Genomic DNA, 18,645 nt, shown 5'->3' on the forward strand with positions numbered 1-18,645 from the left:
ATTTATCTACCCAGTACTGTTCTCTCCTCTATACTATGCAAATACCGTACCTCTCCCACAGATATATTATACTCTGCTGATAATGACACATATTACATCTTCCAGCATTACCGGATGCGGGGATCAGACAGGTCTCCTACATTGTGCTGAATGGGATCAGATTAATACTCGGGGTCCTTGTCTGCGCATTACTCTGTTACTTTGTGGTGATGGCTGTGGTGAGTGAGAATTGTCACATTATTTCTTTCCATCATTAGATGTAACTTCAGGGAATGATATTGTTCTGGCAGATCAAAGGGTTACGTCCGTCGCCATTGGATTATATCTGTGCACAAGATACGGAGATCTGTAGTCACATATTGGGACTAGATAATAACCTGATCTGACCAGAGAACACATTTATCTACAGTTTTATTTATAGTTTGCTTTATTCTACAGACTTTTCCATTAGAATGAAGAGATGACACATGTACAGCATAAGGATAATGACCCATCTCCGACTGCTGCGTATTATCAGATGGGCGCCCAGGAGATCGGTTCCTGCGTATTATCAGATGGGCGCCCAGGAGATCGGTTCATGCGTATTATGAGATGGGCGCCCAGGAGATCGGTTCATGCGTATTATGAGATGGGCACCCAGGAGATCGGTTCATGCGTATTATCAGACGGGCGCCCAGGAGATCGGTTCATGCGTATTATCAGACGGGCGCCCAGTAGATCGGTTCATGCGTATTACTTACAGACTGTGGATTATTGTATAATGTGTCAGTGAGCCTCTGATAGGCCGAGTTCAGCATGAGATGGTTTATTTTTTGGTCCTTTAGTTGATGTATGTAAAAAATAGAAAAAACATAAAATTTTTGAAAATCACAATTTTTCTGATTTTCTCTGTGTCTATGGCGGTAAATTTACTAAAGTGAGAGTTTTTAGAAGTGGAGATGTTGCCCATAGCAACCAATCATATTCTAGCTATTATCTTGTAGAAGGTGCTAATTGCTAAATAATAAGTAGAATCTGATTAGTTGCTATGGGCAACATCCCCACTTGTAAAAACCTGCACTTTAGTAAATATGCCCCATACAATCCCGATATCAGTATCTGAATAAAGTGCTAACTAGGGACAGTCATCATCTATCAATGGTAAGAAACCATCGATTGTCACCCATCGATGGTCGATGCTTTTATCATCAAAGACGGAAATTCAGAGGGTTCCTGCATGGTTTTCCGTCCTCACAGATTGCCCAGAGCTACTAGGATATCAGCCAGCAGCCCTGGGCCGCCCATGACACCCCTGTGACACTCCAGTAACATGCCCATGACACGCCTGTGACACTCCAGTAACACGCCCATTACATGCCTGTGACTCTCCAGTAACATGCCCATGACACGTCTGTGACACTCCAGTAACACGCTCACGACACACCTGTGACACTCCAGTAACACGCCCATGACACGCCTGTGACACTCCAGTAACACGCACATTACACACCTGTGACACTCCAGTAACACGCCCATGACACACCTGTGACACTTCAGTAACATGCCCGTTACACGCCTGTGACACTCCAGTACCATGCCCATGACACGACTGTGACACTCCAGTAACATGCCAATGACATGCCTCTTATACTCAAGTAACATGCCCATGAAACGCCTGTGACACTCCAATAACACGCCTATTACATGCCTGTGACACTCCAGTAACAAGCCCATTACACACCTGTGACACTCCAGTAACATGCCCATGACACGCCTGTGACACTCCAGTAACATGCCCATGACACGCCTGTGACACTCAAGTAACACACCCATGACACGACTGTGACACTCCAGTAACACGCCCATGACACACCTGTGACACTCCAGTAACACGCCCATAACATGCCTGTGACACTCCAGTAATACGCCCATGACACACCTGTGACACTCCAGTAACACGCCCATGACACACCTGTGACACTCCAGTAACATGCCCATGACCCGCCTGTGACACTCCAGTAACACGCCCATAACATGCCTGTGACACTCCAGTAATACGCCCATGACACACCTGTTACACTCCAGTAATACGCCCATGACACCCCTGTGACACTCCAGTAACATACCCATGACACGCCTGTGACACTCCAGTAACACGCCCATTACATGCCTGTGACTCTCCGGTAACATGCCCATGACACGTCTGTGACACTCCAGTAACACGCTCACGACACACCTGTGACACTCCAGTAACACGCCCATGACACGCCTGTGACACTCCAGTAACACGCACATGACACACCTGTGACACTCCAGTAACACGCCCATGACACACCTGTGACACTTCAGTAACATGCCCGTTACACGCCTGTGACACTCCAGTACCATGCCCATGACACGACTGTGACACTCCAGTAACATGCCAATGACATGCCTCTTATACTCAAGTAACATGCCCATGAAACGCCTGTGACACTCCAATAACACGCCTATTACATGCCTGTGACACTCCAGTAACAAGCCCATTACACGCCTGTGACACTCCAGTAACACGCCCATGACACGCCTGTGACACTCCACTAACATGCCCATGACACGCCTGTGACATTCCAGTAACACACCAATGACACGACTGTGACACTCCAGTAACACGCCCATAACACGCCTGTGACACTCCAGTAACACGCCCATAACATGCCTGTGACACTCCAATAATACGCCCATGACACACCTGTGACACTCCAGTAACACGCCCATGACACACCTGTGACACTCCAGTAACATGCCCATGACCCGCCTGTGACACTCCAGTAACACGCCCATAACACGCCTGTGACACTCCAGTAACACGCCCATGACACGCCCGTGACACTCCAGCAACAGGCCCATGACACACGTGACACTTCAGTAACACGCCCATAATACGCCTGTGACACCCCAGTAACACTCCCATGACACGCCTGTGACACTCCAGTAACACGCCCATGACACGCCCATGACATTCCAGTAACACGCCCATGACACGCCCGTGACACTCCAGTAACACGCCCATGATACACCTGTGACACTCCAGTAGCACACCCATGACACGCCTGTGACACCCCAGAAACATGTCCATGACACGCCTGTGAAACTCCAGTAACACGCCCATGACACGCCCGTGAAACTCCAGTAACACGCCCATGACACACCTGTGACACTCCAGTAACACGCCCATGATACGCCTGTGACACCCTAGTAACACGCCCATGACACGCCTGTGACACTCCAGTAACACGCCCATGACACGCCCGTTACACTCCAGTAACATGCCCATGACACGCCCGTGACACTCCAGTAACACGCCCATTACATGCCTGTGACACTCCAGTAATACGCCCATGACACGCCTGTGACACTCCAGTAACACGCCCATGAGATGCCGGTGACACTCCAGTAACACACTCATGACACGCCTGTGACATTCCAGTAACACGCCCATGACACGCCTGTGACACACCAGTAACACGCCCATGACACGCCTGTGACACACCCCGGTAACACGCCCATGACACGCCTGTGACACACCAGTAACATGCCCATGAGACGCCTCTGACACTCCAGTAACACACGCATGACATGCCTGTGACACACCAGTAACACGCCCATGAGATGCTGGTGACACTCCAGTAACACGCCCATGACACACCCCAGTAAAACGCCCATGACACGCCTGTGACACAACAGTAACACGCCAATGAGATGCTTGTGACACTCCAGTAACACGCCCATGACACGCCTGTGACACACCCCAGTAAGACGCCCATGACACGCCTGTGACACACCAGTAACACGCCCATGAGACGTCTGTGACACTCCAGTAACACACGCATGACACGCCTGTGACACACCAGTAACACGCCCAAGAGATGCCGGTGACATTCCAGTAACACGCCCATGACACGCCTGTGACACACCCCAGTACCACGCCCATGACACGCCTGTGACACACCCCAGTAACACGCCTATGACACGCCTGTGACACAACAGTAACACGCCCATGAGATGCCGGTGACATTCCAGTAACACGCCCATGACACGCCTGTGACACACCCCAGTAACACGCCCATGACACGCCTGTGACACACCCCAGTAACACGCCCATGACACGCCTGTGACACACCAGTAACATGCCCATGAGATGCCTGTGACACTCCAGTAACACGCCCATGACACGCCCATGACATTCCAGTAACACGCCCATGACACGCCGGTGACACACCAGTAACATGCCCATGACACACCCCAGTAAAACGCCCATGACACGCCTGTGACACAACAGTAACACGCCCATGAGATGCTGGTGACACTCCAGTAACACACCCATGACACGCCTGTGACACACCCAAGTAACACGCCCATGACACGCCTGTGACACACCAGTAACACGCCCATGAGAAGCCGGTGACACTCCAGTAACATGCACATGACACACCCATGACACACCCCAGTAAAACGCCCCTGACACCCCTGTGACACAACAGTAACACGCCCATGAGATGCCGGTGACACTCCAGTAACACGCCCATGACACGCCTGTGACACACCCCAGTAACATGGGTCTGTACATACACAGTAGTGATCAGCATTGTACACTTGGGTCTGTACATGCACAGTAGTGATCAGCATTGTACACTTGGGTCTGTACATGCACAGTAGCGATAAGCATTGTACACTTGGGTCTGTACATGCACTGTAGCGATCAGCATTGTACACTTGGTTCTGTACATGCACAGTAGCGATAAGCATTGTACACTTGGGTCTGTACATGCACAGTAGCGATCACCATTGTACACTTGGGTCTGTACATACACAGTAGCGATCACCATTGTACACTTGGGTCTGTACATACACAGTAGTGATCAGCACTGTACACTCGGGTCTGTACATACACAGTAGCGATCAGCATTGTACACTTGGGTGTGTACATGCACAGTAGCGATCAGCATTGTACACTTGGGTCTGTACATACACAGTAGCGATCAGCATTGTACACTTGGGTCTGTACATACACAGTAGTGATCAGCATTGTACACTTGGGTCTGTACATGCACAGTAGTGATCACCATTGTACACTTGGGTCTGTACATGCACAGTAGTGATCACCATTGTACACTTGGATCTGTACATACACAGTAGCGATCAGCATTGTACACTTGGGTCTGTACATACACAGTAGCGATCAGCATTGTACACTTTGGTCTGTACATGCACAGTAGCGATCACCATTGTACACTTGGGTCTGTACATGCACAGTAGCGATCAGCATTGTACACTTGGTTCTGTACATGCACAGTAGCGATCAGCATTGTACACTTGGTTCTCTACATGCACTGTAGCGATAAGCATTGTACACTTGGGTCTGTACATACACAGTAGCGATCACCATTGTACACTTGGGTCTGTACATACACAGTAGCGATCAGCATTGTACACTTGGGTCTGTACATACACAGTAGCAATCACCATTGTACACTTGGGTCTGTACATGCTCAGTAGCGATCAGCATTGTACACTTGGGTCTGTGTATGCACAGTAGCGATCAGCATTGTACACTTGGGTCTGTACATGCACAGTAGAGATCAGCATTGTACACTTGGGTCTGTACATGCACAGTAGCGATCATCATTGTACTCTTGGGTCTGTACATGCACAGTAGCGATCAGCATTGTACACTTGGGTCTGTACATGCACAGTAGCGATCACCATTGTACACTTGGGTCTGTACATACACAGTAGCGATCAGCATTGTACACTTGCGTCTGTACATGCACAGTAGTGATCAGCATTGTACACTTGGGTCTGTACATGCACAGTAGTGATCAGCATTGTACACTTGGGTCTGTACATGCACAGTAGCGATCAGCATTGTACACTTGGGTCTGTACATGCACAGTAGCGATCACCATTGTACACTTGGGTCTGTACATACACAGTAGCGATCAGCATTGTACACTGGGGTCTGTACATGCACAGTAGCGATCACCATTGTACACTTGGGTCTGTACATACACAGTAGCGATCAGCATTGTACACTTGGGTCTGTACATACACAGTAGCGATCAGCATTGTACACTTGGGTCTGTACATGCACAGTAGCGATCAGCATTGTACACTTTGGTCTGTACATGCACAGTAGCGATCACCATTGTACACTTGGGTCTGTACATGCACAGTAGCGATCACCATTGTACACTTGGGTCTGTACATGCACAGTAGCGATCAGCATTGTACACTTGGTTCTGTACATGCACAGTAGCGATCAGCATTGTACACTTGGTTCTCTACATGCACAGTAGCGATCAGCATTGTACACTTGGGTCTGTACATGCACAGTAGCGATAAGCATTGTACACTTGGGTCTGTACATACACAGTAGCGATCACCATTGTACACTTGGGTCTGTACATACACAGTAGCGATCAGCATTGTACACTTGGGTCTGTACATACACAGTAGCAATCACCATTGTACACTTGGGTCTGTGTATGCACAGTAGCGATCAGCATTGTACACTTGGGTCTGTACATGCACAGTAGCGATCAGCATTGTACACTTGGGTCTATACATGCACAGTAGCGATCACCATTGTACACTTGGGTCTGTACATGCACAGTAGCGATCAGCATTGTACACTTGGTTCTGTACATGCACAGTAGCGATCAGCATTGTACACTTGGTTCTCTACATGCACAGTAGCGATCAGCATTGTACACTTGGGTCTGTACATGCACAGTAGCGATAAGCATTGTACACTTGGGTCTGTACATACACAGTAGCGATCACCATTGTACACTTGGGTCTGTACATACACAGTAGCGATCAGCATTGTACACTTGGGTCTGTACATACACAGTAGCAATCACCATTGTACACTTGGGTCTGTGTATGCACAGTAGCGATCAGCATTGTACACTTGGGTCTGTACATGCACAGTAGCGATCAGCATTGTACACTTGGGTCTATACATGCACAGTAGCGATCAGCATTGTACTCTTGGGTCTGTACATGCACAGTAGCGATCATCATTGTACTCTTGGGTCTGTACATGCACAGTAGCGATCATCATTGTACTCTTGGGTCTGTACATGCACAGTAGCGATCACCATTGTACACTTGGGTCTGTACATACACAGTAGCGATCACCATTGTACACTTGGGTCTGTACATACACAGTAGCGATCAGCATTGTACACTTGGGTCTGTACATGCACAGTAGCGATCAGCATTGTACACTTTGGTCTGTACATGCACAGTAGCGATCAGCATTGTACACTTGGTTCTCTACATGCACAGTAGCGATCAGCATTGTACACTTGGGTCTGTACATGCACAGTAGCGATAAGCATTGTACACTTGGGTCTGTACATACACAGTAGCGATCACCATTGTACACTTGGGTCTGTACATACACAGTAGCGATCAGCATTGTACACTTGGGTCTGTACATACACAGTAGCAATCACCATTGTACACTTGGGTCTGTGTATGCACAGTAGCGATCAGCATTGTACACTTGGGTCTGTACATGCACAGTAGCGATCAGCATTGTACACTTGGGTCTATACATGCACAGTAGCGATCACCATTGTACACTTGGGTCTGTACATGCACAGTAGCGATCAGCATTGTACACTTGGTTCTGTACATGCACAGTAGCGATCAGCATTGTACACTTGGTTCTCTACATGCACAGTAGCGATCAGCATTGTACACTTGGGTCTGTACATGCACAGTAGCGATAAGCATTGTACACTTGGGTCTGTACATACACAGTAGCGATCACCATTGTACACTTGGGTCTGTACATACACAGTAGCGATCAGCATTGTACACTTGGGTCTGTACATACACAGTAGCAATCACCATTGTACACTTGGGTCTGTGTATGCACAGTAGCGATCAGCATTGTACACTTGGGTCTGTACATGCACAGTAGCGATCAGCATTGTACACTTGGGTCTATACATGCACAGTAGCGATCAGCATTGTACTCTTGGGTCTGTACATGCACAGTAGCGATCATCATTGTACTCTTGGGTCTGTACATGCACAGTAGCGATCATCATTGTACTCTTGGGTCTGTACATGCACAGTAGCGATCACCATTGTACACTTGGGTCTGTACATACACAGTAGCGATCACCATTGTACACTTGGGTCTGTACATACACAGTAGCGATCAGCATTGTACACTTGGGTCTGTACATGCACAGTAGCGATCAGCATTGTACACTTTGGTCTGTACATGCACAGTAGCGATCACCATTGTACACTTGGGTCTGTACATGCACAGTAGCGATCACCATTGTACACTTGGGTCTGTACATGCACAGTAGCGATCAGCATTGTACACTTGGTTCTGTACATGCACAGTAGCGATCAGCATTGTACACTTGGTTCTCTACATGCACAGTAGCGATCAGCATTGTACACTTGGGTCTGTACATGCACAGTAGCGATAAGCATTGTACACTTGGGTCTGTACATACACAGTAGCGATCACCATTGTACACTTGGGTCTGTACATACACAGTAGCGATCAGCATTGTACACTTGGGTCTGTACATACACAGTAGCAATCACCATTGTACACTTGGGTCTGTGTATGCACAGTAGCGATCAGCATTGTACACTTGGGTCTGTACATGCACAGTAGCGATCAGCATTGTACACTTGGGTCTATACATGCACAGTAGCGATCAGCATTGTACACTTGGGTCTGTACATGCACAGTAGTGATCATCATTGTACTCTTGGGTCTGTACATGCACAGTAGCGATCATCATTGTACTCTTGGGTCTGTACATGCACAGTAGCGATCAGCATTGTACACTTGGGTCTGTACATGCACAGTAGCGATCACCATTGTACACTTGGGTCTGTACATACACAGTAGCGATCAGCATTGTACACTTGGGTCTGTACATACACAGTAGCGATCAGCATTGTACACTTGGGTCTGTACATGCACAGTAGCGATCACCATTGTACACTTGGGTCTGTACATACACAGTAGCGATCACCATTGTACACTTGGGTCTGTACATACACAGTAGCGATCAGCATTGTACACTTGGGTCTGTACATGCACAGTAGCGATCACCATTGTACACTTGGGTCTGTACATGCACAGTAGCGATCACCATTGTACACTTTGGTCTGTACATGCACAGTAGCGATCACCATTGTACACTTGGGTCTGTACATGCACAGTAGCGATCACCATTGTACACTTGGGTCTGTACATACACAGTAGCGATCACCATTGTACACTTGGGTCTGTACATACACAGTAGCGATCAGCATTGTACACTTGGGTCTGTACATGCACAGTAGCGATCAGCATTGTACACTTGGGTCTGTGTATGCACAGTAGCGATCAGCATTGTACACTTGGGTCTGTACTAGGGGTGTGCACCGGCCACTTTTCGTGTTTTGGTTTTGGATCTGGATCTTTCTTCGTGTTTTGGTTCTGGATTGGTTTTGCCAAAACCACCCTTCCGTGTTTTGGGTTCTGGGTTTTGTGTTTTGGATCTGTATTTTTTTGAAAAAAAGCATAAAAACAGCTAAAATCACAGAATTTGTGGGTTTTTCTGCTCCTATGCTATTATTAACCTCAATAACCTTAATTTTCACTCATTTCCAGTCTATTCTGAACACCTCACACCTCACAATAGTGTTTTTATGTCCAAAAGGTTGCACCGAGGTAGCTGGATGACTATGCTAAGCGACACGAGTGGGCGGCACAAACACGTGACCCATCTAGGAGTGACACTGCAGTGGCAGACAGGATGGCAGTTTGAAAAACTAGGCCACAAACTGTACATAATGCAAAGAAAAAAAAGAGGTGCAAGATTGAATTGTCCTTGGGCCCTCCCACCCACTGTATAAACAGGACATGCACACTTTAACAAACCAATCATTTCAGCGACAGGGTCTGCCACACAACTGTGGCTGAAATTATTGGTTCGTTTGGGCCCCCACAAAACAAGCTGGCAATTAATCTGTCCCTGCACAAACTGGCTCTACGGAGGCAAGATGTCGTCCTCATCCTCCTCATCCACCGATTCCTCACCCTCTTCAGTGTTGTGTACATCCTCATCCTCACAGAGTATTAACTCGTCCCCGCTGGAATCCACCACCACAGGTCCCTGTGTACGTTCTGGAGGCTGGTCTCCCTGGAAGAGTTGATAATTCATTTTTATGAACATCATCTTCTCCACATTTTGTGGAAGCAACCTCCTACGCCTTTTGCTGACAAGGTTCCCGGCTGCACTAAACACTCTTTCGGAGTACACACTGGAGGGGGGGCAACTCAGGTAAAATAGAGCCAGTTTGTACAGGGGCCTCCAAATTGCCTCTTTTTCCTGCCAGTACAGGTACGGACTGTCTGACATGCCTACTTGGATGCTGTCACCGATGTAATCCTCCACCATTCTGTCAATGGTGACAGTATCATATGTAGTGACAGTAGACATGTCAGAAATTGTTGCCAGGTCCTTCAGTCCGGATCAGATGTCCAAACTTGGTCCTGCCTGCCCTGCTAGCGGGTTGCTTAGGATACCTAAGTTTTTTCCTGGCAGCCCCAGTTGCGGGAGAAAATGAAGAAGGAGCTGTTGACGTGTCACGTTCCGCTTCAGCTGACAGTGTTTTCACCAGCAGGTCTTTGCACCTCTGCAGGCTTGTGTCGGCTGGAAAGAGAGACACCACATAGGCTTTAAACCTAGGATCGAGCACGTTGGCCAAAATGTAGTGGTCTGATTTCAACAGATTGACCACCCTGGAATCCTGGCAAAGCGAATGAAGGGCTTCATCCACAAGTCCCACATGCCGAGCGGAATCGCTCCGTCTTAGCTCCTCCTTCACTTTCTCCAGCTGCTTCTGCAAAAGCCTGATGAGGGGAATGACCTGACTCAAGCTGGCAGTGTCTGAACTGACTTCACGTCTGGCAAGTTCGAAGGGCTGGAGAACCTTGCACAACACGGAAATCATTCTCCACTGCACTTGAGTCAGGTGCATACCTCCTCCTTTGCCTATGTCATAGGTGGCTGTATAGGCTTGAATGGCCTTTTGCTGCTCCTCCATCCTCTGAAGCATATAGAGGGTTGAGTTCCACCGCGTCACAACCTCTTGCTTCAGGTGATGGCGGGGCAGGTTCAAGAGTGTTTGATGGCGCTCGAGTCTTCGGCACGCAGTCGCTGAATGGCGAAAGTTGCCAGAAATTTTTCGGGCCACCCAAAGCGTCTCCTGCACGCCCCTGTCGCTTTTCAGAAAATTCTGCACCACCAAGTTTATTGTGTGAGCAAAACATGGGACATGCTGGAATTTGCCCAGATGTAATGCCCGCACAATATTGGTGGCGTTGTCGGATATCACATATCCCCAGGAGAGTCTAAGTGGGGTAAGCCACTGGGCGATGATTTCCCTCAGTTTCTCTAAGAGGTTGTCGGCAGTGTGCCTCTTACTGAAACCAGTGATACACAGCGTAGCCTGCCTTGGAACGAGCTGGCGTTTCTGAGATGCTGCTACTGGTGACGCTGCTGCTGTTGCTGCGTAAGGTGATACATCTACCCAGTGGGCTGTCACAGTCATATAGTCCTTAGTCTGCCCTGTTCCACTTGTCCACATGTCCGCGGTTAAATGGACATTGGGTACAACTGCATTTTTCAGGACACTGAGGACACTTTTTCTGACGTTTCTGTACAGTCTCGGTATCGCCTGCCTAGTGAAGTGGAATCTAGTCGGGATTTGGAACCGGGGACACACTACTTCCATCAATTGTCTAAATCCCACTGCACTAATGGCGGATACCGGACGCACGTCTAACACCAACATAGCAGTCAAGGCCTCAGTTATACGTTTTGCTTCAGGATGACTGATGTCGTACTTCATCCTCCTCGCTAAGGACTGTTGGAGGCTCAATTGTTTAGTAAAAGTAGTGGTGTTCCTACTTCCTCTCTGGGATGATGAACGACTCCCAGCAGCAGCAACAGCAGCAGCGGCAGCAGTAGGCGTAGCAATGCAGGATCCTCCGATGGAATCCCGGATAGGAGAGTCAGACATGCCAGTGACATGGCCTGCAGGACTACTTCAAATCCTGACTAAGGAGGAAATTGACGAGGAGGGAGTTGACGGTGTGGTTTGCAGGCGCTTGGATACAACAGGACAACGGGATTTTGGTGTCCCTGGACTGCTTATGGTCTTAGCCAAATTTTCTGAACTTGACAGTAACTTTTTATGAACGCGCTGCAGGTGCCGTATAAGGGGGGATGTTCCTAGGTGGTTAACATCCCTACCCCTACTTATTTCACCTTTACATAAGGTACATATGAAAAGACAGTTGTTGTCCGGATTTGGATAGAAATATTGCCAGACCAAAGAGGTGGAATGTTTGGTCTTCTGCCCAGGCATGACCGTGATGGGCTTTTTCATCCCACGGACAACAACTGTCTCCCCCGGAGCCTGACTTAAACAAACCACATCACCATCAGAATCCTCCTCGCCAACTTCCTCCTCAGCGCCAGCTACACCAGTATCCTCATCCTCTTGTACTTCAACAGTGACATCTTCAATTTGCATATCAGCAAGTGGACTGTGGGTGCTCCTTTCAGCACTTGCAGGGGGCGTGCAAATGGTGGAAAGAGCCACCTCTTCCCATCCAGTGCTGGGAAGGTCAGGCATCGCAACCACCACCACACTTGGACTGTCCTTGGGGATTTGTGATATCTTCTTAGAACGCACAGTTCTTCGCTGTGCTTTTGCCAGCTTAACTCGTTTGATTTTTTTAGCGGGAGGAGGGCTTCCATCGTCATGTGAAGTTGAACCACTAGTCATGAACATAGGGAAAGACCTTAGCCATTCCTTGCCACTCCGTGTCGTAAATGGCATATTGGCAAGTTTACGTTTCTCTTCAGATGATTTAAATGTTTTTTTTAAGGTCATTTTCCTGAACTTTGTCATTTGGGATTGTATGTACCCTCTCTACTATGACATTGGGCATCGGCCTTGGCAGACGACGTTGATGGCATGTTATCGTCTATGTCATGACTAGTGGCAGCAGCTTAATTTATGGTCCTCCATTTATGTTATATTGATATATACGTGCGGCTAAGGCGCACACAAACACAGAAAATAATTTTTTATTTTTGTTGGAGTCTAGTACACTTTGTGGGTTACACCACCCTTTAAGAAATGAGCCAACCGGCCTTTTACTTATGGGACACAGGCGCACGCTTGGCACTGCTCCCTTGTTGATGCACGTGCAGCCACAGTGCACACAATTCACAAACACAGAAAATATTTTTTTATTTAGTTAGGAGTGCCCTTTGGGGGTTACAGCACCCTTTAACGGACAAGCCAGCCGGCCCTTTATTTATGGGACACAGGCGCACGCTTGGCACTACTTTGTTGATGCACGTGCGGCTACTGCGCACACAATTCACAAACACAGAAAATATTTTTTTATTTTGTTTGGAGTGTACTTTGGGGGTTAAAGCACCCTTTAACGGTCAAGCCAGCCGGCCCTTTACTTATGACACAGGCGCACGCTTGGCACTACTTTGTTGATGCACGTGCGGCTACTGCGCACACAATTCACAAACACAGAAAATATTTTTTTATTTTGTTTGGAGTGTACTTTGGGGGTTACAGCACCCTTTAACGGACAAGCCAGCCATCCCTTTACTTATGGGACACAGGCGCACACTTGGCGCTGCTCCTTTGTTGATGCACGTGCGGCTACTGCGCACACAATTCACAAACACAGAAAAAATATATATTTTTTTAGCACTTGGGGGGAGCACCCCTGATGGACAGAGCACCCCCTGGACAACACTACAGCACCCCTTTAGGACTGGGACACTGCACAGGACTTTGGAGTGGACACAGCCGCTATGGACAACTGACTGCACAACACAGTCCAGCCAGCCCCTATGTACTTTGAAGTAGGGATGAGCGGGTTCGGTTCCCTGAGAACCGAACCCACCCGAACTTCGGGGATCCGGGGCGATCCGAGCCCAAGCTCGGATCTCCCTGTCTGCCCCGGATCCCTCTCCCGAGGCAAAACCTCGAGATCTGCTGTCGGATCTCGAGGTTTTGCCTCGAGCGGCCATTTAAAAAAAAATGCCTTTGCCTTTAATGGGCAAAGTGCTGATTGGCTGACAGAGCCGTCTGTCACGGCTCTCAGCCAATCAGCATTATGGTGCTCATTTGCATGTAGCACGGACTCGTGAGATCCGTGCTACATGCATCTGTGTGATTGACAGTGACACAGAGCACAGATGGGTCAGTGAGACCCGTCTGTGCTGCTGTGTATTTCAATGACACAGATGCACGCACGGACCAGGAGATCCGTGCTACTTGCATCTGTGTCATTGACACAGAGCACTAACGGGTCCGTGAGACCCGTCTGTGCTGCTGTGGTAAATAAAAAAAAAAAAACCTGTGTAAAAAGAGAAAAAAATGGCGTGCCCCCCCCCCCAAAAAAAGAGCAACCAGCCCCGGGCATTAGTGACCCAGTGCTGGGTGTGCTTAAATACAGGGGACAAACGACATAGGGGTCCCCTGTACTTAAACACAACCAGCACCGGGCTAGTCAGAACCAGAGCTGGTTGCCAAAATACGGGGGACAAACGACGTAGGGGTCCCCCGTATTCTGCGCAACCAGCTCTGGGCTCTGATCCGGTCCTGGTTCTGGAAATACAGGGGAAAAAAATGAGTAGGGTTCCCCTGTATGTTCCAGAACCAGCACTGGACTTTTTCTAGCGGGGGCTGATGCCACAGCCAGGGGAGCCCTTTCACCGGGCCCCCCAGCCGCAGCATCAGCCCTGACCGCTAGTCAGCCCAGGCCGGGGATCCCTGGAGAGCTGGGGACCCCCCCAATAAAGGGGTCACCCTCTCCAGGGCACCCCAGGCCCAGGCTGATAGCCCGGGGCTATCCCCGCCACCCCTGGTGGCGGTGGGTGGCGGGTTGATTGTGTGGTGTGGTGTAAATAAAGAATATCAAACATTGTCTTTACAAGTAGAACTGCAAGTCCCAGCAAGCCTGCCCCGCATGCTGGTACTTGGAGAACCACAAGTACCAGCATGCAGGGCATTAAGGGCCCACTAGTACCTGTAGTTCACCTGTAAAAAAATGTTTAAAAAAAACACAGGACACACACACCGTGACAGTATAAGTTTATTAAACATACATACACACACACACACACACACACACACATGTACACATACTCACCTATGTAACCTGTAGCATCGGTCCACTTGTCCGGTAAAGTATCCCTAGGGGACCTGTGAAAAAAAACATACTCACCATCTCCTATGCGAGGTTCTGTCCTCTTCGTTCCAAAGTAGGCATCCCCGGACTTGGCAAAAAAAAAAAACGAAAACGCGATCCACGAACTTAGTACCGTTCTATAGAACGGTACTTCCCGAATGAGAGCTTAGCGGCGGGGTATCACCATGGAAACCCCGCTGCTAAGCGTTCATTGGCTGAGAGAGGCCATCTCCCGTCTCTCTCAGCCAATGAACGGCTCCCTCCATTGTAGTCAATGCTGGGAGCCGCAAGGTTATTAAAGTTTACCCTGCGGTTCCCACCATTGACTACAATGGAGGGAGCCGTTCATTGGCTGAGAGACGGGAGATGACCTCTCTCAGCCAATGAACGCTTAGCAGCGGGGTTTCCATGGTGATACCCCGCCGCTAAGCTCTCATTCGGGAAGTACCGTTCTATAGAACGGTACTAAGTTCGTGGATCGCGTTTTCGTTTTTTTTTTTTGCCAAGTCCGGGGATGCCTACTTTGGAACGAAGAGGACAGAACCTCGCATAGGAGATGGTGAGTATGTTTTTTTTCACAGGTCCCCTAGGGATACTTTACCGGACAAGTGGACCGATGCTACAGGTTACATAGGTGAGTATGTGTACATGTGTGTGTGTGTATGTATGTTTAATAAACTTATACTGTCACGGTGTGTGTGTCCTGTGTTTTTTTAAACATTTTTTTTACAGGTGAACTACAGGTACTAGTGGGCCCTTAATGCCCTGCATGCTGGTACTTGTGGTTCTCCAAGTACCAGCATGCGGGGCAGGCTAGCTGGGACTTGCAGTTCTACTTGTAAAGACAATGTTTGATATTCTTTATTTACACCACACCACACAATCAACCCGCCACCCACCGCCACCAGGGGTGGCGGGGATAGCCCCGGGCTATCAGCCTGGGCCTGGGGTGCCCTGGAGAGGGTGACCCCTTTATTGGGGGGGTCCCCAGCTCTCCAGGGATCCCCGGCCTGGGCTGACTAGCGGTCAGGGTTGATGCTGCGGCTGGGGGGCCCGGTGAAAGGGCTCCCCTGGCTGTGGCATCAGCCCCCCGCTAGAAAAAGTCCAGTGCTGGTTCTGGAACATACAGGGGAACCCTACTCATTTTTTGTCCCCTATATTTCCAGAACCAGGACCGGATCAGAGCCCAGAGCTGGTTGCGCAGAATACAGGGGACCCCTACGTCGTTTGTCCCCCGTATTTTGGCAACCAGCGCTGGTTCTGACTAGCCCGGTGCTGGTTGTGCTTAAGTACAGGGGACCCCTACGTCGTTTGTCCCCTGTATTTAAGCACACCCAGCACTGGGTTACTAATGCCCGGGGCTGGTTGCTCTTTTTTGGGGGGGTGCACGCCATTTTTTTCTTTTTTTACACAGGTTTTTTTTTTTTTTTTTACCACAGCAGCACAGACGGGTCTCACGGACCTGTCATTGCTCTGTGCCAATCACACAGATGCATGTAGCACGGATCTCCCGGGTTCGTGCTACATGCAAATGGGCACCATAACGCTGATTGGCTTCCTGTCTGCCACTGCAGTGCCACTCCTAGATGGGCCACGTGTTTGTGCCGCCCCCTTGTGTCGCTTAGCATAGTCATCCAGCTTCCTCGGTACAACCTTTTGGCCTAAAAACAATATTGTGAGGTGTGAGGTGTTCAGAATAGAGTGGAAATGAGTGGAAATTAATGTTATTGGGGTTATTAATAGCGTAGGAACAAAAAAAGGCCCATTTATGTGATTTTAGCGTTTTTTTTTTATTTTTTAAGAAAAAATCCAGATCCAAAACACAAAACCCAGAACCCAAAACACGGAAGGGTGGTTTTGGCAAAACCAATCCAGATCCAAAACACGAAGAAAGATCCAGATCCAAAACCAAAACACAAAACACGAAAAGTGTCCGGTGCACACCCCTACTTTGAAGGAGTGGACACAGTCCCTATGGACAACAGCAGCACAGCACAGCACAGCACAGCACAGCACAGCACAGCACAACACTACACTGCACTGCACTACACTACACTACACAGCCCAGCCAGCCCTAACTCCCACCCTCTCTCTTCACTGTCCACAGCCGAGTGAGAAAATGGCGCCGACGCCATTATATAGGATCCAAAATGCGCGAGACCCGGAAGGCGGGATGATGACGTTTTGCCTCGATTTCAGATCCGAGTCAGGCGGGAAAAGTCGAGCCTGACTCGGATCGGCCTCGGTTCGGGGGGGCTCGGGGGGGTTCGGATTTCAGAAATCCGAACCCGCTCACTCCTAGTCTGTACATCCACAGTAGTGATCAGCATTGTACACTTGGGTCTGTACATGCACAGTAGTGATCAGCATTGTACACTTGGGTCTGTACATGCACAGTAGCGATCAGCATTGTACACTTGGGTCTGTACATACAGAGTAGCGATCAGCATTGCACACATGGGTCTGTACATGCACAGTGGTGATCACCATTGTACACTTGGGTCTATACATGCACAGTAGTGATCAGCATTGTACACTTGGGTCTGTACATGCACAGTAGCGATCAGCATTGTACACTTGGGTCTGTACATGCACAGTAGCGATCACCATTGTACACTTGGGTCTGTACATGCACAGTAGCGATCAGCATTGTACACTTGGGTCTGTACATGCACAGTAGCGATCAGCATTGTACACTTGAGTCTGTGTATGCACAGTAGTGATCAACATTGTACACTTGGGTCTGTACATGCACAGTAGCGATCAGCATTGTACACATGGGTCTGTACATGCACAGTAGCGATCACCATTGTACACTTGGGTCTGTACATGCACAGTAGTGATCACCATTGTTCACTTGGGTCTGTACATACACAGTAGTGATCAGCATTGTACACTTGGGTCTGTACATGCACAGTAGTGATCACCATTGTACACTTGGGTCTGTACATGCACAGTAGTGATCAGCATAGTACACTTGGGTCTGTACATGCACAGTAGCGATCAGCATTGTACACTTGGGTCTGTACATGCACAGTAGCGATCAGCATTGTACACTTGGGTCTGTACATGCACAGTAGCGATCAGCATTGTACACTTGGGTCTGTACATACACAGTAGCGATCAGCATTGTACACTTGGGTCTGTACATACACAGTAGAGATCAGCATTGTACACTTGGGTCTGTACATACACAGTAGCGATCAGCATTATACACTTGGGTCTGTACATACACAGTAGCGATCAACATTGTACACTTGGGTCTGTACATACACAGTAGCGATCAGCATTGTACACTTGGTCTGTACATACACAGTAGTGATCAGCATTGTACACTTGGGTCTGTACAT

At 48.7% G+C, this 18,645-nt stretch overlaps 1 protein-coding gene across 1 annotated transcript in view; it reads left to right on the forward strand.

The window, feature by feature from the left end:
- Nucleotides 1-257, forward strand: part of LOC148516803 (uncharacterized) — a 59,665-nt gene extending 59,408 nt beyond the window's left edge. The window contains exon 5 of the mRNA XM_088479539.1: nucleotides 97-257. Within this exon, the coding sequence (XP_088335665.1) occupies nucleotides 97-257 (161 nt within the window). The remainder of the gene's footprint in view (nucleotides 1-96) is intronic.
- The last annotated feature ends 18,388 nt before the right edge of the window (nucleotides 258-18,645 follow it).

The sequence above is a fragment of the Taudactylus pleione genome, unplaced genomic scaffold, assembly GCF_031769625.1.
Source record: "Taudactylus pleione unplaced genomic scaffold, aTauple2 ptg000239l, whole genome shotgun sequence".
In the NCBI taxonomy this organism is placed as follows: domain Eukaryota; kingdom Metazoa; phylum Chordata; class Amphibia; order Anura; family Myobatrachidae; genus Taudactylus; species Taudactylus pleione.